The following is a 22,869-nucleotide window of genomic DNA, read 5'->3' as shown; positions in this document are numbered from 1 at the left end:
TGCACACAAAAATAAATGAGAAGTAAACTATGCTATCATGCTCTTCTTACTTACACCTGGCCGCACACTCAACCGTATAAAACCTTGAGTTTGCACAAACCAAATTTGGCACAGAGATCAGGCCAGCCCAAGCTTGCTTGGCTCCCCTAGCTCTTCCGCACAACGTTCATCCACTGGTGTTGCTACTTCCTACTTCACAAGTTGTGTTCACAATTTCTCACTCTCACTCACTATAGGTTCACCTGCTTGCTTTCAACTCTATCTCGCTTGCTTGCAAGAGAATTACGCCCCTTCATCTTCATCTCGTCTTATAATAGCAACCACTAATGTCAATTCAGTATAACCGACATCAGCAGCTTTTAGTTTTCTTTCTTTTTTCCAGACATTGTAAAAAATTTCATCCTCAAAGTTTACAATGATAGCTCATTTTGTACAAGTATGAATCGTTTGCCACTATATCCTCAAACAAGAAAGCTAAACAATGCTACTTAATATTCTAAAATCATAGCAGGTGAAAATCATAAAAAATAAGTATCATTGCTAAATACATGTCCAACTATTAAGACAGGGCGGTACATGTAAGATAACATTTTAATATACTATAAAGTATAACAACATTTGATCAAATATTTGCAATGTCGTTAGCCAAATCAACCCGGGCTCTCATTGAGTTAGGCAATAAACTGGTGGTCATATATTTTGCATTGGTAGTCATCGAGTGGGAGCTGAAACAAATTGACTCTATCATCATTTGCATATCTATAATTTTTTGTGAAGGAGCATCACTTGATTTAATTTCTTAGAAGTCTTAGGGCCAAATATAGCGCAATATCCTGCAATATGATCCAGCTAACAACACTAGCTAGTAGCATGTGTTAGGGCCTGAAAAACATTCAACCTTGTGATGCTTTCTACATTTAGCACAGGATTTAATGGTACAACCATCCCTCTATGGCTTCACAACAAGTTAAAGTAAACATACATATAACACCGTGTTTTTTTCCATTTTTCCGCTTCATCCATTATCCCCCACCCATGCCTAACAAAGGATAGGCTTCCACTCAAATTCAAAAAATCAAACATATAAAAGGTTTTCCCCATTTTGCCCCTCCCATCTCTCCGTATCAGTCCGAGAACATTTTCATTATTATTGAATATCAAATAGCTAAAGATGCAAGCACTGAAAAATGTGCACCACAGATTCAGAATTTGCAAGATAAACAGCGCATTTTAGCTCAGCTATGAAGAGAATTGAAGCTTTCTCTGATAAAGGACATGCAGTAATAAGCGCATCATGTATATGAATGGTTCGCATGATGAAAGTTCTCATACTCCAAAGGTTTGCAACTTTCAGTAGTATAAAACTATAAAATAGCAGCAGAAGTTAGTCATAAATTGATTTATCAATACCAAATACGAAAAATATGTGGGACTCACAGATCAGAAGCCAAAGCATCACCACCAGGACTGTCAATACGCAAAATAAGAGCCTTATACTTCTTTGAATCTGCAACAACAATTTGTTAAAAGGGGAAAATGAAACTACTGAAATCTGCAAAGCATTAAAATTAAAGCAAATAAATATTTTATGCCTTTATAAAATTAAAGACATTGAGGCTTAGTTCAAAAATATCCAGCATCGGACAGTAGCACCTTCTGATAACTCCAAACACAAACACTTGCCCTGTTTAATAGCCATAAGCATCAAAATAGCCTTTTTACAATTTTACGTTCATGCAGCGAATAAGCCTTTTGACATCCAAAAGAAAGGTGATTTTCTGATTTGAAGAAGATATGAACTTTCTTCCTTTAATTACTCATTTAGCATTTTATCTGCAATAAAGATGAGAAAATGGCCTTGCACTGGATACTTAACTGACCTAGGAGCCTATCTTTTGTGTTTTTCTGATACCACAATAGAATTTAGCTTTACTAAGTTGAAATCATAACAGCTCGTGTGATCATGTGATTTTGCGCATTCTATAGCACATAGTTGGTGCAGGTTCGAATGAAACACCCTACATTTACTTTTTTCAATTAATTTTAAAGAGTCAATTTCGAGTTGAACACGAAAATACTATTCACGAGCCAAATTCAAACACGAGCCGAACACGAGTCAAGCCTGAGCTCGCTCAAGCTCGGCTCATTTACGGCCCTAAGTACATGTAAAATATTAGTTGTTAGAGATAAAATGCCACAGACATAATCAAATGAACTTCATTAGTGAGTGCTATGTGTGTAAAAAGGATTCTAAGTTGGCATTATCCTGTTTTTGATAATGTGTGTGAGATCAAACTTAGAAGGCATCAATGGATACAATGTGTAGTTTATAGGGAGTTTGGGATGCTGTAATGCGAAAGGAAGAATGGAAACATTGTAGTTTGTTTGGCCACAGGCAAACTGGAAGCAAGCTATGAGAATAGCTGAGAGAAAGACCCTGACCGGGATGCTTTAGAGGAAAACAAAGGGAGAAAGCAAGGGTAGATTTAACGAGAAGAAGAGGCAAGAAGAAAACTTAGAAGAGGAAGGAAAGCAGCCACGTACCTTGGAAGAAATAATTATCACAAACAAAAATAAACAAATAACTGTAAATCCTATGTACCCTTGGAAGAAATAATTATCACAAGCAAAAAATAAACAAATAACTGTAAATCATAGGGTACATGTCTTATAAAATAGGATTCTTAGGAATCAGTGTCCAAAGCAACTTAAGCAATATAATTAATAACCATACAATAATGACAAATAGTCACAACAAAACAAAAACAAGACAGTTACACAGCAAAAACAGACGACTAAATAGAGCTGAATAAATCTACCAAAAGAACAATGCAACTAAAGATAGAAAAGAGGGTAGAAACAAACATTATTTATTTTGAATGAGGCCCCCTCTTTACTAGCTTCTCAACAAATCCAAACAACGTGTTATAAGAAAAATATCTCCCAACTCAATATAACTGAATGTTTTAACAACCTCATAATGTAACATATTTCTTCCTCTTTTTTTTTTTTTACGGGAGAAGATGAAATGCGAAAAATGCGAAAAACCAAAGTGAGGTATCGAGCAAGGAAGAGTTGAAGGAAGAGGTAGCGAGTAGTCAAGAAACCAAATAGAAGGGGATGAAAAACCAAGAAGCTTGGGAAGCCAAATTGGGGTAGAAGAAGTAAAAGGGTCAAGAAAGTTCGCCCATAAATGGACGGGAAAAATTGGGGATTGAGACGTACAAGCAAACCTAATGATTTACCAAGAAAGTCGAACGGTGACATCGAGGATTGCACCGCTAGGGGTGAGCCGCGGCATCAATAGAGAAGGGAAGTTGAAGGGTGGTGGTGATGTGCAGAGAAGAGGAACGTGTCACTGCTTTGTCGAGATTCGTGACAAGGAATACAGCCGAGCCGTGGGAAGAGGAAGGAGCGTCACAGATGAGGAGGGGGGGTGTCGGTGTCTGGCAACAACGAGTCGACGTGGGTGTTGTGCAAAGAAAGAGGAAGCGGGAAAAAGTCCCTGTGTGTGCTTCTCTGGGTCGAACCGAGAGATCGACAAAGGAGGAAGGAAACCTCCTTCAAATGGGGTGCTCACGTGCGAGTCGAGCCGGGTCGAGCGTTAAGGTAAAGATAGTTTTTAGTTAGCTAATTAATTAATTAATATTAATAATAATAAGATACTAAAAATTTTATTTATTGAACAGAATAATTCAATGTAAATTTAAAAATAATAGTTTATTTAAAATAATAAATTCATTAAATATTATATTTATGTTAGGCTTTCAATTTTTTAAAAAATCAACATCAAGGCCAATAACAAATTAAGTATCATCGAAGTGATAGCTTGTACTTTTAAACTATTGTAATAATTTGTTTCTTCTAAAATAAGTTTGCAGTTGATGATATTTGTTGATGTTTTATCCTGATTGAGTTATTATTTTCTTTATTGGTCATTTCGTTGCGAATATTGTAGTTATTTACTAATACATTTTAGTGTTTATTTTATATATCATGATTGAAAGTGATGATCACATGTATTTATGTTGTCTCTTTGTATGTGTATGATTGACTATGATGGAGCACCCCTTGATGGTACCACCCCTTGATGGTACCACCCCTTGATGGTGCCAGTGGGTGAAAACTAATGTATCGTGCACGTAAAAAAAATGATATTGATATTAATGTGTTTTAATTGACACAAATTTTTAAACGGTGTCTCCTGTGACGGTTGTATAGATATGATAATGATATAGATCCCTACGAATAACATCTTCAATGTTTATATTGATTTATAAAGAAACTTAGCTAATATGCATATTATTCTTTCTAACTTAAAGAAGAGTATTCACTAACTCTTTAGCTCACAGTTGTTATAACTAACTTCTCAGATTTAATTAAATTATTAAAAGATGAGCAACAAACGAGAAATCGTTTATAGAAGGCACAAACAACCATTGACGATATAATTATAAATTCTATTATATTAAATTAATTTTTAGTGGCTCTTTCATCTGCTAAATTGTGAGTTAATATAGAAAATTTAATTTACCCGTCTGATCGTCAGTTCCCGCTTTGGTTGATTCCAAGCCCCGAGCTGGATCGTGACACTGAACTTATAATTTACGCATCCAATAACAGCGTGAATTTTATTAAACCTTTCTAAAACAAATCCTAAGATGTAACTTGAACCTATTCATCCACCAAAACATGGAAGAAACTCACAAATAAATACAAGCCAAACCTAAAGAAGAGCCTTAGGGCGAGAATTTATCAATAGATTAAGGATCAAATAGAAAAATATTTGTTAGATCAACAAGGATTACAAGAGAATTCAAATGCTCATATAAAGTTGAAACTAACTGCATATGAGAGCTTCTTGAATAGAAGATTTTAGAAGAACAATGATGTAATAAGATCAAAGCTTTCTTGCAACTGAAAGCTTGTTAGACTTAATGATTCATCCGCCTCCACAGTAACATACTACATATATGTTAGTATTTTGTGTTAGAAGAGGGAGAGTTTTGTAAAGAAGAATATTTTTATTAGATTGTATTCCAGATGAAAGCATATATGAGCCTATATACAGGAATGAAAAGAGACACTTCAAGAAAAATACAATAGAAGAATTTCCTCATCATGGAAAAATATTCCAATAATAAATAATTTATATTTCCATTATAAATAAGTCAGCACGTGTAATAATCAAGATATGGTGAAACTAACACTATAGTCAAGTTGGCATAGAATATATCAACTTGAGTTTGTAAATAAAAGGCTATAGATTTAGTCTCGGATTTTGTTTTCAAAGATTGAAATGCTACAAGCTGAATGCAATCAATCCATGAAAAATAAAGGGAGTAAAACTTAAAGAATCAACAATTATATCAATCGCAAAAATAAAAAAAATAAAAAATTAAAAAAATAAAAAAACTCATACAAAATTCTTGAACAAAAGTATCTATAAAAAGAATTATTGGTTGTATCAATAGAGAGCATTGATAAAAAATCTTGATAAAAAGCATTCGCATAGTAAGAACGAAATACATCAACACAATAGCTATTGGAGAATGTAGGCAGAATATACAGTTAAAAGAAATCTTGAGAGAAAAAAAAAAGACCAAATGCATCAATGATTAGTTTTAGGTATAGTAAGGATAGTTGAGAGTAGTGAAAAGGTTGTTGGATACTGTCGTTGAGGACAATCGATGATGAGAGAAACCTAAAATCACTAGAGGTGACGATAAGAGCAAAAGCAAAATTTCCAATTAGTAATAGAAAAAATTTCAGCATCAATAAATAGAACTATGGTCTCAACCCTATAGTTCCTTGGGTTCATAGATTGGTAATATTTGTAAAGGAGGCCAGTAACAATCGATGAGGAGGGTGACAGTGACATGCAATCACAACTTGTAGTTGAGTGGATTCCTGGCAATATGGAAGATTAGTTTCCAGCAAAGTCCTATAAGCAGGTTACAAGTAGAGGTCGGTGCTACCATGCATCAACAAAGGTTAGTGAAGTTCGACTATAAGGGTGGGTGAAGATCTGAGAAACATGGGAGGTGAAGTCCTAACTGGTCTATCTCGAAGGAGAAACATTTATTGCTAGTGATACGAAAGATGATGCTGATAGAAGTAAGTATTGACAAGCCATGGGATAAAAATATATCATTTAAAAGCTAATTAGAGAGGAGGTAGCGGGAATTGACCTTATCTTCAAAGAGTCGCTGACAAGACTTTTTTGGTTGAGGAATAAAAAGGAGCCCTTTATTATAATCCTTTTCACATATATCAACAAATTCAAAGATGGGTAATCCGATATGTACTTAACACTACTTGCAATTGTGACAAAAAATCTGACATAAAAAGAATTGATGGCTACTTCAGTTGAGAGCATAGAGTATGTGTGAGAAAGATCGAAGGGATAAGAGCTAGATCATGGATGTAGTTGGAGAGTGGCTCATGAGAATGTGAAACAAGACAACTCATATGAACGGATGCAAATGCAAGAAAAGAAACAAAATTCTTTTATTTTGCTCAACATTTTCAAAGTGCCAAATCATTAGAAGTAGAAAATAGAATGGATCCTTGTGACGGGCAAATGCTTCATTACCTTCAGATAGTAGTGCATTTACTCTTACATTGACGTTTCAAATATAAAAAATAAATATGCATACAAACATTCATTGCAATCAAATTATTTAAACAAGATAAAGAGATGCATGACAAAATAATGAAGTCACGTTATTAAAATATTGAAATGATGCTTACAATTAGTTGAGTTCAACAATCTAGATTTGGACTCAACAAAATTGAAAGAATAAACAAGATTGATTTAGGCTAAGTGTCTGAACTGGATTTGAAAGAATAAACATAGTGGAGCTGCTTGAAAGAATAAACATAGTGGAGCTGGCCGATCCAGCAGTGTCTGAACTGGAACTCCCTCCAGGCCAATTCAGCCAGTCTTCTGGCCACCCGGTACAGGTGGTCTCTCCAAGAGCCCCGCATCACCACGAAGTCAATTACAAATAAGCTAGACAAATACATACATGATTCAAAGAAGTGAACAAAAGAATATTCATCATCAACAAAGGCGCGTTACAGACTTGAAAGCATGAAAACTACCTTGCGAAACATATACCGCCTGAACTAAACAAGAACGGTGCATAAAATTGCATGTTTTGTTTATGGAAGGCCGTTAAAAAGGAAATGAGGAATTTAATAATGCAATAACGTGTTATGAGCTGTCAACGCATCAGTTAAATGCTAGTACAATATTGTTTGTTATCCTTTACAAGAAAGCTACCAAGCAGTAAAAAGACTGAGGCAGGCCAAACTCTCATTCATTAATAGATTGTCTATTTTGGCCTAATAGCCTCACAATTTTGTCCCATTGTAGTAACTTCCCAAGAGGTCATCTATCCTAGGAGTGCTCCCGCACGAGCACATTTAACTTTGAAGTTTCTAATAAAATTCCAACAATTACACCAAAAGGCACTTCGACGTTCAAGGGTTCAGCAACATTCTACATAAGGGGTTGTACAGTCTCCCCTCACTTGATCAAATGACGTCCACATCAGTTCTATTAACCCAGAATCAACCCCCAGGCATATATTCGAGCTTTATGCTAATATAATGCTCTGATACATTTGGTGATAGCCCAAACTCTCATCCATCGAGATATTGTCCGTTTTGGCCAAATAGCCTTACAGTTTTGTCACCATTGGTGTAACTTCTCAGAAGGTCACTCATCCTAGAGTGCTCACACAAGAGCACGCTTAATTATGGCTAATGAAATTCAAACCGATACACCAAAAAGCGTCTTGATGTTTAAGAGTTCTACTTCATTCTGTTTAAGGAGTTTCACAAAGAAGATACACTTCTATTAACATGTTATACAAATAATCTAAGAAGTTTAATTTGCATCTATCTAGATGCTAATGAATAGAATTTAATACCATTAATGAATAGGTAAACAACAAACTCCTGGATAACCTAAAATCAGAAGTTAACAAAGAGGACAACCCAATTTAGCATTTGATATTATTGATGAATGAGGACTGCTACAGAGTAGAAAATACCTCTAATACTTCGGATCTTCTCAATCAGCTGCTCCCCAATGATGCCGCTTCCAGGTAAGCTTAACGGAATTTTAGTGCGGCTAATGGCTCCAGAAGCTCTAATTATAGCAATTCGATCAACTCCGCTTTCCAGTCCAAGCGTCCATTTTCTAACTCGAGAGTATTTGCTGTCGAAGGAAAGCAGGTTCCAAGTCATAGCAAATTTACAAATATTTCAAATTTATTAAATATAATAGTGTGCAATAAAATTTTGCACTTCATATTAATCAAAGAAAGCTTAATCTACAGAAGTACTGCAAGATAGAACGTCATTTTGACTAAAAATGCTTAAATTTTGACTAAAAATGCTTAAATTTTGACTAAAAATGCTTAAACTACAGCATCATGATTAAGTAGTACTGATATTCCATGAAAATATGCTATAAAGTACAGTGAGTGTCCACTGTACCTAGTGCGTAAAGATGTTGTGATACATCTCTTGTTTCTATTTGAACAATAATTTGCTAGCAGCTTTGTCCTCAAGAGAACATATGCATCAGATTCTAATTTGAGAAAGTTAAAAAGCGGCAGCTAAAATTCCAACCTCGGACGAAGAAGAAAGGTTTGATGCAGTTAAGCTTGATTAAGGGGGCGGGCAACTGTAATATATGTAGAAGAGATAGTAAGAATCAGAATAAAACTCAAAACCTAATTCATTGTGTCATAATTTATTGCATAGCAAATCCTTAACTTCACGGCAAGCTTCTCTCGGTTAAGAGAGGCAAAAGCTAAATTCCATAAGAAGCATAACCGGGTAAAGAAGAATTCCAACTAGGCTTCCATGCCTATAGAAAAGATCATTGGATGGCTTTGGGATTCATGTCTAATAAGTGGTCTCAAGAGTAGAATGTGCTGAGCCATCTGGTATTAGGTTAGAATGGAGAGGATAAGGGAAAAAATAGTTTCAGGTAACGAATTGAGGAGAGAGATAGAGGATAAAAAAATAGAGAGAATAACTAATCGAACAGAAAGAAAGAGGGGAAACGCAATTCAATCAATCTTCATCATTCAATACAGCCTAAGAAGCATATTTATAAATCAATAGTAAACTAATGCATAACTAAAACTACCTTACCTAATGAGTAAGAATAGAAGCATTATTTCATGGCTATCTAGACAAAGGAAATAAAAATGATTAAAGAAAATACATGAAATAAAAATAAATATGCATCTTGCAATCAGATCAGAACCTTTAAGAAGCTATTATGAACCAAATACACAGCAGCAATTCACCCTTCTAAGAACAAAAAATAAATAAATAAATAAATACAAATAAACTACTAACCTCAATTTTTTGTTGTTATAAGCCATGGTGGAGGTTATGAAAGTGATTTATGTCTTTAAAGTCATTGTGAGGGACATTGAAAATATACATGTACAAAAATAAAGACATCAAACCATGACAAGCACGTGAGAGTTGTCCCCGATGTAGAAAAGGTTTTCTCGGATGTGAAATTGAAGGCATCATGAACTCAAAGCAACACTAAATTGGTTTTGAGGTTTTTATTATAAAATGTAATATTACAATAATGATATGAGTACACTAAAAAAAAACTGCAAGAATTATTGATAAAGTACAAAAAAAAATATTGAATAGACATGAAACCGGAGAGAAAGCCCAAACCAAAAAAAAAAAAGATATTATTATTGCTGAACTTTAATAGGGATACAAACACAGACACTTGATAATAGAAAAATAACAAACAATACAAACACGAGAGAACCCTAGGGCTTCGGTGAGGGTGGTGGATGGAGTCTGGCTAGCAGTTCAGAGGCCTAAGAGTGGTTGTTGTAGTGACTGGAGTTGGGGAAAGGTTGCTGTAGGGTTTGGACAGGTTGGAGAGGCTTGTGGCAGGAACTGGAAGGCTAAGAATTGCGAAAGGCTACAGGAAAATTAGTTAAGGTAGTGGCTGCTGTTGGGCTGTTGGAATTGAGCTGTAATGGGGGGCGGACTGTAGAGGGGAAGGAAACAGTGATGGGCTGCTGTTGGGCCGGAGGAGACAAGCTGTAGTGGGGAAGGAATTGGGCCACTGGCAGCAGATATGGGGCTGTAGATGGTTTACAGGTGGCAAATTGGGGCGTGGGATGGGGTAAAGGCAGCAGGTGGGGTTGGGTTGCGGTCAACCAGTAAGGGAGGGAGGAGGCTTGCCGTAGTGACGGGAGGCTGGCTGTGGTATGACATCAAAATGGCAGACAAGGGCTCGGATGGGTAGCGGCTGGGTAGGGCAACAGTACCGTACAGTTGGGAGAAAGCTTGCTGCCAGGATATGGTTGAAGGGGAAAACAACAGCAAGGAGATGACTGCAAGCATGAAAATGGAAGTCGGGGAGAGGTAATCACCTCCGGGGAGAAGGAATACAACCAGAGCACCACCCATTTCGTCGGATACAGTCCTCGAGGGGAAAACTGGACGCCCACGGCTGTCCTCACAAATCTAAAATCAGAAATAACATAAGCTGAAACCCTAAAACTTAAAAATACATATAAATAGAAGTGGGATGGGTGGAAAATGAAAATAAGAAGACGAGAAATTTCCCGGCTAATGAAAAGAGGGGATGGACCAATTCAGCCCCTTTTCTCAATTGAACCGGTTCGGGTCAAAACGGTTCAGCTTTTGGAGGAAAATCCACGTTTCATTCTCCCGAAGTTGGGGGAGCTTCGACTTCATTCGCCGAAGCTTTTGACTCCTCGTGGCACGTCGTCGAGTCCTCTGGTACATCGTACAAGTGGACATTGTCATTCCAAAGCACATTATGATAAAAGAGATATACTTCCACCTTTGGCACGACCTGAGCTGGAACTGTAGCTAGACGAGTATTCTCACGAATCAAGTATCGCATCATCCCAGTTGTAATCTGCTTTTTCCTTTCCTCGCACTGCCTGGTGCAACTGATAAGCTAATATGTGAGGAGAAATCCACGTTAGGTTTAAATATGTGGCAGGCTGCACCACCCTTACTGGCTCTTCCTCAGAAGAGACCTCTTCTCCAAATATAGGACCTGGATTGCACCACGGAATTTTCATCCTCATCAAACTCCTTGGGTCCATTACAAAGCAGGTGTTCATCTCTCCCGTCTGGACACCTGACAAGGGGTACCATGCAGAACGGGAAATAGTCTCTGAATAACTCCACGTGATATTACCTACATGCCAAATAATGACTCCTCTTCGGACAAGCTGGACCTTCCCCCATAGGGATAACTCGGGAAGAGGTTTAACCATCTAAGAAAGTTGTATTATTTGTATCAGATGTCGGCTCCTCAAGCTCGTGATCCTTCTGGACCGCCAAAATCAGTCTTGTTGTAGCTCCTCTCAACGCCTATGAAACGGTATCTTAAGGTACCAGAGTTTCATACTCTGCTTGAACACTCATTACATCTAAGCCACTACCTTCCATAATGGCTACTATTACCTCAATTGGAATCTCTATCTCGTGATCAACTAAAACTGGTGGTGTCTCTTCCCGCTAGCTGCAAGTGGAGGATCCTCCCAGAAAGTCTTCAACTTCTGTCGTATCAATTGTATCATTGCCCAATTTTTCAACAACACCCTGCTCAGTGAAACAGACCTCTCTCTTAGTGGTGCATTCTGATTCCATATGCCCAAATCTGCGACACTTGCAGTATTTCCTGCCTGTGACAGATTTAGGGAAGCGATCTCACATGTTCTCTATTCTGACTCTGATTGTCCTCTGATGGGGTTGTCTTCGCTCTTCTTCTTAGTGTAATTTGACTATAAGATACCTGAGGTTGACCCCTACCTGTAAGATGTGAGGGTCATTCAGTGTCGCGGTCCCTCTACTTCTGAAACTAGTGCTAAAGTTTCTGTATGTAGTAAGCTAGTAAGAACCGGTATTGTGTCTCGCTCTTCATTCTCAGATTCTCTCATTCTCCCCTTCAACTCTCCCGATGACGGTCGAGTGTAACCTCCCAATGAATTTATTACTCAATATCTGCAAGCCTTTGCTAAAGTTGGTGAATCTCTCGTTGTATCTTCTCGGGCATATATCTCTTTAGTGGCCTGGCTAGTGATTAGGGTTAGGAGGTGAAAGATGGTGGAGGAGACTAATTGAAGGTGTAGAAATTTTGATTTGAGATTTCTGATTTTGAAAATCAGCAAAATGAATTTATGAATTGGTTTGGATGGGTGGTTCAGGATTGGGAAAAAAAATTTTCTGGTGATGAGGTGAGACGGACGCTGGGGAACCCTAAGATAGGACTACAATTGAGCTAGCTCTAATTCAAATGATACCGGAGAAGAAATGCCCAAGACAAAATAAAATGTGAATAATAATATTACTGCTGAAAAGATTACAACTAGACTCTGGCTACAAAGATAACTATCCAAAGCAGGAAATAAACGACGACAAGCACCAATAACACCTTCGAGGCGATGATTAAGGAGGAAGGGCTGCCGTTGGGCTGTTGGAGTTAGGCTGTAGTGGGGAAGGAATTGGGAAGGGCCGCTGGCAGCAGATTTGGGGCGGTGGACGGTTTCCAGGTGGCAGATTGGGGCGTGGGATGGGGTAAAGGTAGGGCAGCAGGTGGGATTGGGGGTATGACGTCAAGTTGGCAGATGAGAGCTAGGATGGGTTACGGTCAACAAGGGAGGGAGGGAGGAGGCTTGTTGTAGTGACGGGAGGCTGGCTGTGGTATGACGTCAAAACGGCAGACAAGGGCTCAGATGGGTTGCGGTTGGGTAGGGCAACAGTGACGGTACAGCTGGGAGGAAAGCCTGCTGCCAGGATGTGGTTGAAGGGGAAACCAGCAGCAAGGAGATTTGCGAGGATGGCAATGGAAGTCGGGGAGAGGTAATCACCACCAGGGAGAAGGGATACAGCCAGAACACCACCCTTTTCGTCGGATACAATCCTCAAGGAGAAAACCGGACGTCGGCGACTGTCCTCACAAATCTGAAATCAGAAATAACATAATCTAAACCTTAAAACCTAAAAACACATAAATAGAAGTGGGATGAACAGGAAATAAAAATAAGAAATGCCGGAAATTTCCCGCCTAATGAAAAGAGGGGAGGGGTCGGTTCAGCCCCTTCTCTCAACTGAACCGGATCAGGTCAAATCGGTTCAGTTTGAGGAAGACCCCGCATCAATATAGCAAAAAGGACGAACCATCTAACAGTACAAAATTCCATAAAGAGAAAAAAATTTATTTGAACCACCTTGGTTAAATTCTAGTGAAAATAAGAGAGTGATGATATATATTATTTTGATTACAACCTCATTTAATAAATAAGGTTTAAAATCTCCCATCCAACAAAACGTCATCATTCATAATGCTCCTATCAGAATCATCAGCTTACAAAGCACCATGGTTAACTAAGACTTCATTGATACGACGGAGAGGAAAATTTTCAAGAACTAGCAAAATAAATTCCAATGTCTTGTAGCAGATGTAGAGACCATTTTAGTCCAGCAAACATGAACAAACATGATAGTCTTGGTAGCTTAAGGAAAGCCAATTGGTTTCAAGTTATAACTAATGATGGTGGTATGAACGGTTTGAACATTTGAATGTCTCCCTTGTGCTTGAATGTTTGATTTTCTCATATCCAGATAAGCCTAGAAACAATTGAAAAGATTATGCCCAAAATTTAGAACAAAATGATACCGGTCAATGCCTTCAAAGACTACCTTTTGCTATTATCCATAAGACTGAGCAAATTTGCAGTCTCTTTTCGCATTGCCTAGTAATGTTCATTTTAACAAAACTCTGGCCACAAAAGAACTTGAAGGAAAAGCAGTGGAAGCATCCACTTGCAATGATTTGTAAAAGATAGAATAAAATGTGTATAAAAGGGATTAGTTGAAAATATATGATTAAAATTGAGAAAATAATACTCAAACAAGTGTGACATGTGGTTCAATAGCATCGAAATGGAGACACCATTAAAGCATATGCATAAAAAAAACTACTAATAAAGAAGTTATGTCGAGAAACGAGTACTATGTATTATGCATTTGAGATATTTTTATAAGTGGTGAGAATAAAAAATAATCACAACTAAATAGTCACCAACCATAGGCAAGTCTGTAGGGCTTTTAATGATCCGATTTTGAGCCGACAGTTCAAAAAAGTTTCAATCCAAAATTTTGGCTTATAGCTTGACTCGTTTATTTTTATTTTATATCGATCTAAGCCAAAATTTGAATCAATTTTCGAGCGATTAATGATCTTCGAGCTAAATTCACAGCCCTAACATTAGTAGAAATGTATGCATACATTAGTAGAAATGTTATTTTTATTTTATATCGATCTAAGCCAAAATTTGAATCAATTTTCGAGCGATTAATGATCTTCGAGCTAAATTCACAGCCCTAACATTAGTAGAAATGTTAAATATCCAATTTGGAGCCTAGCTAAGGTCGACTCAAAATCAGTTCATTTGATCGAAAATTTTGGCTCATAGCTCAGCTCGTTTATTTCGATCTGATCTCTATCCGAGCCAAAATTTGAATTAATTTTCGAGGGATTAACGATCTTCAAGCAAAAGTCACAGCCCTACAAGTCTGATAGGATTTAGCACATAACATCAACAAACTTGACAAATAAAAGACAAAGAAAATAGCAATAGCAAATTTAGAGATCTCATCCTTAAAACAAGTGTAAGTTAGCCTTGATACAACAATGGTCATATATGATTCAACGGAGCTCGCTTCTCATGAAAAAAAATAAATAAACAGAATTTGAGTGCTGCAATCCCTAGTCCAATAAACCACCCAAAATGTCTGTGAAGAACGAATATTAGAACTTGTGAGCAGTTAAAAGGGGCCTTCCGAGACCATAAGAGCTATCAGCACATAAGGCAGAGATGATGCTAAATTAGAAAAACCATTGCAAACTTAGAAGCATCCAAAAAAGGAAATGAATCGATGAAATTGGCACTAAGGAGAGGGAGATCTGGAGAGTATTACCCAAAAGTGATGATGAAACAAGAGACAATGATCAAGCGCAAAAAATTGACATCATTCTAGGCCCTCCTAGAAGGGTGTTTGGGAAGTGGATTTAAAGGAAATGTGATTGGGAAATAGCGAGGGAACGAGAATATAAGAGAAATCAATGGCGTTTGAACAGGCTCTGACGTAGGGCTGCTAGAGCCGAACCGGCCCATGGTTAGGCAAGGGGGTGTCGGGTCAGCAAAGCAGTACAACAAGAGGCTCAACCGGCTAGCCCTCATTAAGGTTGGAAGCTACTGCCGCCCAAGGGAGACCCCTCCTAGTTTTATTTTTATTATAAATAGGTTATTTTTTGTGTTAGAGTTTAGTTTTTGGCTGAGATTTTTATTTGAACAGCTGTTGCGTCCCATTTTTTCCTTCTAGGGTCGTATCCAAGGATGAATAGTGCTCTGGCTGCACCTCGTTCCGAGGTAGTGATTATCCCCGACCTCCCCCTCATTGTTGTCGTCGCCGTACTTGTTGTAGTTCACCCCAAATACAACGGTTTTGTTGCTTACTGCAGCCCCCAAACCTTCCACCTTCTTGTTACCTTCCTCCCTCCTTTTTTCCCACTCGCAGCCCCCAACCCTCCTCCAGTCAGCTGATGTCTTCCTGCGGCAACCACCTTCCACGTTTTCTCAGGACCTGCTCCGATCCTCCCAGAACTATCGCCTACTCACTCTTACCACCAGACAGCCACTGCAACTCCTTTCACCAGCTTTCCCTCTGATGCCAAAACCTACTTTCAATCCTCCTTCCCTCACAAACTCCTTTCACCTGTTGTCCAGCCGGCATCCACCATCCTCGTCCTTGCCCTCGCCCTATGGTGTCTTTTTATTTTTGTTGTTATCTATTTCCTGTTTTGGAGAGTCGTCATTGTAACCTATTTGAATTTCAACAAAAATATTTCTGTTTTGATTGAGGTTTGGGTTAACTCCAGTATTAAGGATAGACTTCATTTGGCGGCTATGTCATCTGAAAACAAAAAAGAGAACTCTAAAACGACAATGTACAGGTGGTGAGAACTTTCCACCACCTATTTTTGAACTAGATACACACAATCCACTTACAAAAAAAAAGAGAATACAGTACATCGTAAAGCATAAATAGGATATGCAATCTCCAAAATACAATAAAAAAGCAAAAAATATGGAAAAAAATAAGAAATAATAAAATATAGATTGTTCCGTCTAAAAAAATCTAGTTCTAAATAAATAAATATTAAATATGGGCCTATAGGGGGCTGGCAATTGTTGCACATGGAAAAATTCCAACTGTTAGGGAAAACTGCAGAAATGCCTCTTAGATCGAGCTTGCGGTATTGCGGAAATATGTTCTACCTGGAAGGGATCCAATCCCAATTCCTCTTTCCGTGCCTGTGGATCGATTCCGCGATGTGTGAAATCCCGCAATTGCGGAATCTCGCTGTCGCGCTACTACGGAACACGGTATCTGCAGAAGAGCTCTCGTGTCATTATCTCTGGGTAGGAAATGTTTGCCTTCTTCTCTAAAGACTTTTAAAATCAATCTCCCAACGCGAAAACAAAGTTATCGCCGCACCATATTTGAGGCAATCCCATCACAAAATTTATGTTCATGTTCAGCTTAGGAACCTCTGAAACACATACATCATTCAATAGTTTAGTTTTATAGAATAAATAGCCATCATTCTTTGGCACAGCCAGAGCTCGAACTGCAAATTGACAAGTATTCTCATGAATCAAGCCTCAAGCCATTAAGTTTGTTACTTGCTTCTCCCACTCCTTGTACCTGGCTGGTTGAATCCAATAAACTCGTTTATTTAGAGGAACCCACCCTAGGATAAAATCTATTGCATAATGAACCACCATCAACCACTCAGAAGGTAAATTGTTAGTTAGGATATACGACAACTTTTTAATAGGAGTTGTCCCTTTTTTAGTATCGACTTCTTAACTCATTACAACCTAAGAGAACCAATTGTAGTCCTGTTGTAGTCCCTCACATGGGCTCAACTTGAAGCACTAACATCTCTCCATCATCAGCTAGAAAATGATACTCCTCCCTGAGATTTTCAATCTCTTATATGTCAGTATCTATTTCTTCAACTGCTCCTTACTCAATGAAAGACATCATTTTTCTATTTGGGTAATCTGATGCAATATACCCAAAATCATGACATTTCAATCACTTTCTAGTTGGGACAGATTTGGAAGTGTAGTGGATCTACTTTTCTCCAATCTGCATTAATTTCTCCGCACACGGGGTCAGCTTGATTCTCCATTGGGTGTACTCTTGTTGTCTGATCTTGGTGTTGAACTCTACTTGTAAAGTGTGGCACTCACCTAATGATGTTCTTGCTTCTTCACCTTCAAAGCTAGATTATGTACATTGAATAGGGGCCAATACAGCTGCAACTGCGCCACATTGCTGATAGTAAGCACTAATCCTCTAAAATGCCTCACCACTTTATGCTCATTTGGTTCCATCAATTCATATTCCAGCATTAATTGAAAAAAATAAGTTGTGTACTCCATAGAAGAGTATCTCAGGTGCAGAATGTGGAGTTTTATGAACAAGTTATGTCAATAATGCAAGAGAAGATACTAGTGTTGCATATTCTTTTTCATCTTAGACAAGTATTGAACTTACTCTTCCATTGTCAAAGTTGAATACGCTTGAAGTTCTCTTAGCTAAGAAAACATTCTTACTTAACTTAATAGCAGCTAGTTTGACCCTGATGTCAAGTGGAAAACCCTTTGTTCTTGAAGACCTATTCGACTTGATAAACTCGTCAGAATCCATGCAACCATCAAAATTCAGCAAGTAAACTTTCACTCCAACCTCATGACTTCTCTGATACTCTATGTCAAATAGTCGGGGTATTGATTCTTCATCACTGGAGACTTAGTTGTATAAGGGATTCACTACCTACTCTCAATCCGATGAGTCACAGTTGAGGCTATACGTGACCTCTCCGGATTATCTCCTCTTAAAGGCAGCAAGCATTTGTTGCAGTTGAAGGATTTCACACTGCATATCCTCCGTAGTAAGCTCTTGAACATCCTGTTGAGCGTTTCTCCTTGGAGGTACAACAGTTTCTTCTTCAAATTAAAATTTCGACTGAGAAGGAATTGTGGTTTAAGGTTAGGGATTACTTTAGGAGTATTAGATTAGGTTGTATGAAATTTTGGTTTGAGAGCAAAGGAAGACAAATCCCTAAAAAAGTTCGGGCTCTGATATCAGATGATACCATTCATTGGAACAAAGGATAGGATTTGTCTCAAGTATATGTAGAAGAGAAGGTGGGAAAAAAATCAAATTAAAATCCAGATTCAGAAAATTATCAAGCAATACATGGAAAGGGTTAAACTCCTTGAGCTTCTCTTGGTTAAAAAAGATATAAGTGAAATTCCTTATGCAGCCATATGAAAGACAATAATTTAGCTTAATATTGTGGGACAATAAAAAAGATGACCATTGAATGGTTTTGGGATTCGCAAAAAAGGTGTGATCTCAAAATAAAGTTGGTTGGTAAGCTGTCACATTTGTGTTTGTATCAAAAAATAAGAGAGAGGAGTTACTGAAAGGATAACCAGGGAGTGATAATCATGAATATGAGATAGAATAGCTATAATAGAGGCGAGGGAGGGAGAGAATAATTCAAAGAAATTCATGTAATCTCATCATTGATCACAACCCAAAAAGATCTTTTATAGAACAAGATCAAACTCATGCATGACTAAAACACCCAACAAAACGGATAACTTATCCTTATTTCATGGCTATCTAAAAATTAAATAAATATACAAATAATAAAAGAAAATACAGTGAAATAAAATTAAATATGTGATCCTATAACAATTGGTGTTGGCACCATTTGTACTAACCTTTAGGCAGCAAACCAGCATGATAAAATCAAATGAATTTCACCCATAGGGTAGAAGATAAGGTCAAGATAAATGTGAAGATCTTAACTTTAATTTCAAAGCTACAAGATCAGATTATTCAGAAAAAAAAAAGGAAAAAAATAGAGGGACAAGATTATTTTCTACCATTAATTTGACTAGCTCTTAACTCTTTCTTATATATATATATATAGAGAGAGAGAGAGAGAGAGAGAGAGGGAGAGAGAGAGGGGGAGAGAGAGGGAGAGGGAGAGAGAGAGAGAGAAGAGGGAGAGAGAGAGGGAGAGAGAGAGGGAGAGAGAGAGGGAGAGAGAGAGAGGGGGGGTGTGGGTTGAGGGGAGAAATAGGCCCTTCTCCTCTAAAGAGAAGACCAATCTACTAATTTTAATTTTGCATCCATAACTTCAGTCGTGAAACAAAAGATCACACCCTGGAAAGATGATCCAACCTCAAATAGAAGACATATTAAAAGTTTAGTTTATATTCTCTAAACCGATATATATAATGCTTAGAGTGAATTCCTGGGAGAATTGATTACCCATAATCAACCATAAGAAGACTTTTCCTCTTCTTCTGCTCCAATCTGTCCTTCAGCATTGAAAAAACCTGTATTACTGGTTCTGATGTAAAAACTACAGAAAAAAAGACATAGCTCTTAAAAAATGAAGAAAATTCTTCTCATCAGATGATAAAGAAATATTACAGCAAACAATAGCACTAGTATTCTATTTCAAGCATAAAAATAACTGAAGCATATAGCATTGTACCGTTGCAGTAACTTTTGGTGGTGAACAGAAACGCCTAAGTACGTAAAATTGACAAAACAGAAACAATCTTCAAATAAATCTGTTGCAATTTAATAATTTGTTTAATAAAGTTAAAAAATAAACTATTCATAACGAACATCATACAGTAACAACTACAAGTAATTACTTGTGTTTGCACCCTTAAATTCATGGGAATTTCAAAACAAAAAAATCATCATATGACTGACTAACAAGTTAATGCCTTTAAAATGGCCCACAACGTGCGTGCGTGTCTATTTTTCTGACTTGATATCATGCTACAGGCAGCCATCCCTAACAAACTGACAGTCCTAATAATAATTTCATGTTCTCAATGTACACCACATAATGATCAAAGGATATCAATCTCAAATGGAGCAAAACATAGGGCAGCAGCATCCTAAATGACATTGTTGTTTATTTGGCTCACTAAGATCCTAAAAGCTAAATAAGAAAATTTTCAAGCTTGCAAGCTTTAGACAACCAAGTTAGAAAATCACAAGTTCCTCACAACTCAAAAATCTTACGACTGAAAAGAATATAAAAGTCAAACTCAATAAGGTAAATATCTTGAATCACGAACAACTCTCCTGACTAACCATAAGGACCGCACTAGGAGGGAGCCCACTTCAGAAGTAAAACGATAAGAATTTCTGAGCATCTCAAATTTGGGAGCACAAGTGGCTCATATCAACAAGATTTTATCAACTAATCCCAAATCATAGTTGAATCATAAAAACAGTCCTTACTCAAAATAATTACCTTATTAAGTAAGGTACCATTGACAAGACATGACAAGTTAAATCAATCGCCCCACTTTAAAAAGTCTGCACGCATTAAGAAAAAAGACCAACGAAGTACAACAAAGTGTAAAGCACGTGACAAAGAAGCAATCCCAAAGTTCATTAAGAGTCTAAGATCAAACTAAAAGAAATTTTGTCATCAATAAATGTACCAAAGCATGAAGCTTTTAATCAATGACTCCTCATCATTAACCTAATACAAGTCCTGAGAATCAGATCATTGGCATGTGTCCCTCACCAAGTTCACCAAACTAGAAAGCATAAGACTGAAGGCATGTAAATCTCTCCCTATTGTTCAACAAAGACAAATCATGTCAATCCACCGTTAAGTCATCAAAGCACAGAACAGAATATGGAAGGAAAACTACATCCAATTTTTAAAAGACACCGCAAAACCAAATTTGTAATCAAGTCCATCATGCACAAAATTCCAGGTTTATGAAAATATCTATACTTACTCAACAATATGTCATAGTTATGCACAATAATTATAAATTTGATGCCAAGCAAATCACCTCTATCTAGGATCTGTCTCGCCTCTCCCCAGAGGCAATTGTCAAACATTGATGATTTTTTCAAGCTAAAGACAAAAATGTCAAGTAAAAAGTAATGTATAATGATATATCATTACATTATGAAGTTTGATTCATTATATAAATCTAAATCCGAAAACAGTACTTAAAAATTTGAAGGGGAGGGGGGGGGGGATAAACATTCAACATAACATCTGAGCATCTTCTAGGAGCTCTACAAATTTAATAAAAGGAAAACAGCCATGATCTAGTCTAGGGTTGCAACATGTTTGTTTGAGAACATGTTTTGCCCTCCATATGCCATCCCTAAGCCGGCCCAATAAAATGCAACAATAATAGAGACAAGCAAATAGAATTTCATGAAAAATAGACAAAAGCAATCCACATCCATAACTCATCTCACTAAACAAATCATCTGGTTACTTGTGGATTGCCAAATCAAGCAATGAGCCTCTTACGGATCATAAAAATGGGTCATAAAAATCACATCCAAGATATTTCTATTATAGGCCTGGATTCTTCATTGCCGAATCACTCGGGGATCAACGTGAACAAAATCTAAAAAAGAAAGCATTGTCTCAACCACTCGCCAAAACTTTATTTACTGATGCATGCATGCAAATAAACGCAAGTTGCATCATAAATTTATAATTGTATACCAAAAAGTGTACATATGATTGAAAAGCAATCAAATGCACATGAATGAAAAGCCATGTAGCAAGCCTAAATAAATCAAACCTACACAGACTTAGAAATGATGGATGCATTTCATGAGGGCTAAATATACACCGTTATTGAAACTCCTGCCAACCAACGAAATTGGAAATAAAAAGTTTAATTCAATAAACATGTTGGTACCAAAAATAACATTTCAATTTTTAAAACAGCAACTTTATAGTGTTGTGTGTGCCTTTCAAAGGAATGCACGTGAACCACTTCAAGAAGAGTGTAAATATGCACTCCAGCTCAAACTCCTCACTAGGGCTGTCAAAACGGCTCGTTGTTCACGAAAAGCTTCTGTTCGGCCCGTTCAATAAGTTAACGAGCCGAACACAAAAAAAGATTTGTTCGTTCGTGTTCGGCTCGTTTTGGCTCGTAATACTACTCATCAATTTTAAATATAAGTATTTTTAAAAAAATTAATTGACTCTAACGCTACAAAGATTTATAATCAATTAAATTTATTAATTCAGAAAATAGAATAAAAATTATTAAATTAAATTCAAATGATGTTTTAATATAAACAATAACTTTTAAATCTTGTCCCAACCTTTAACATCTTATTACTATGTGATTAGGGTTGTCAAAACGGCTCTTTGTTCGTGAACAGCTCGTGTTCGGCTCGCTAAGCAAACGAGCCGAACACGAACACTTTTTTTGAGCTTGAAATATAAACGAGCCGAAAACCAGCTAAGCCTGGACTCCTCGCTCGCGTTCGACTCGTTTACACCCCTACTCCTCACCGCAGTATTATCACAAGTGTTTGACTCAACATGATGGAAATGTTCATTATAGTTTGAGATATTTTAAATAAAAAAGTTAAAAAAAGAAGAATAAGGGGGAAAAAAAAGAATTCAAGATGGCTTCAAAGGATATATAAATATCAAAATTTTTTGAAAAATCCGAGATTATTTGAGCATTCCCAAATCATTTCATACTCATTATGAGATGAAAGAGTCATTCTCAGAAAAAAATAAAGATCCTCCAAAATACTTTAAAATGATAGAAAAGAGTGCAAACAAAGAGAAAACATGAGGTTCACTTCAACCAAACTCTCTACATGGTAAGAGTGGAGTTAACATAACAT

At 37.2% G+C, this 22,869-nt stretch overlaps 1 protein-coding gene across 1 annotated transcript in view; it reads right to left on the bottom strand.

The window, feature by feature from the left end:
* The window catches only part of LOC110029509 (serine protease SPPA, chloroplastic), a 92,616-nt gene that overhangs the window by 28,765 nt on the left and 40,982 nt on the right, over positions 1-22,869 (bottom strand). The window contains exons 6-8 of the mRNA XM_020731832.1: positions 19,480-19,547; positions 8,064-8,230; positions 1,438-1,507 (exon numbers count right to left, since the gene is read on the bottom strand). Of these exons, the coding sequence (XP_020587491.1) occupies positions 1,438-1,507; positions 8,064-8,230; positions 19,480-19,547 (305 nt within the window). The remainder of the gene's footprint in view (positions 1-1,437; positions 1,508-8,063; positions 8,231-19,479; positions 19,548-22,869) is intronic.

The sequence above is a fragment of the Phalaenopsis equestris genome, unplaced genomic scaffold (genome assembly GCF_001263595.1).
Source record: "Phalaenopsis equestris unplaced genomic scaffold, ASM126359v1 Scaffold000583, whole genome shotgun sequence".
In the NCBI taxonomy this organism is placed as follows: domain Eukaryota; kingdom Viridiplantae; phylum Streptophyta; class Magnoliopsida; order Asparagales; family Orchidaceae; genus Phalaenopsis; species Phalaenopsis equestris.
The sequence above is the reverse complement of the archived record's forward strand: the minus strand, read 5'-3'. Positions and strand labels throughout refer to the sequence as shown.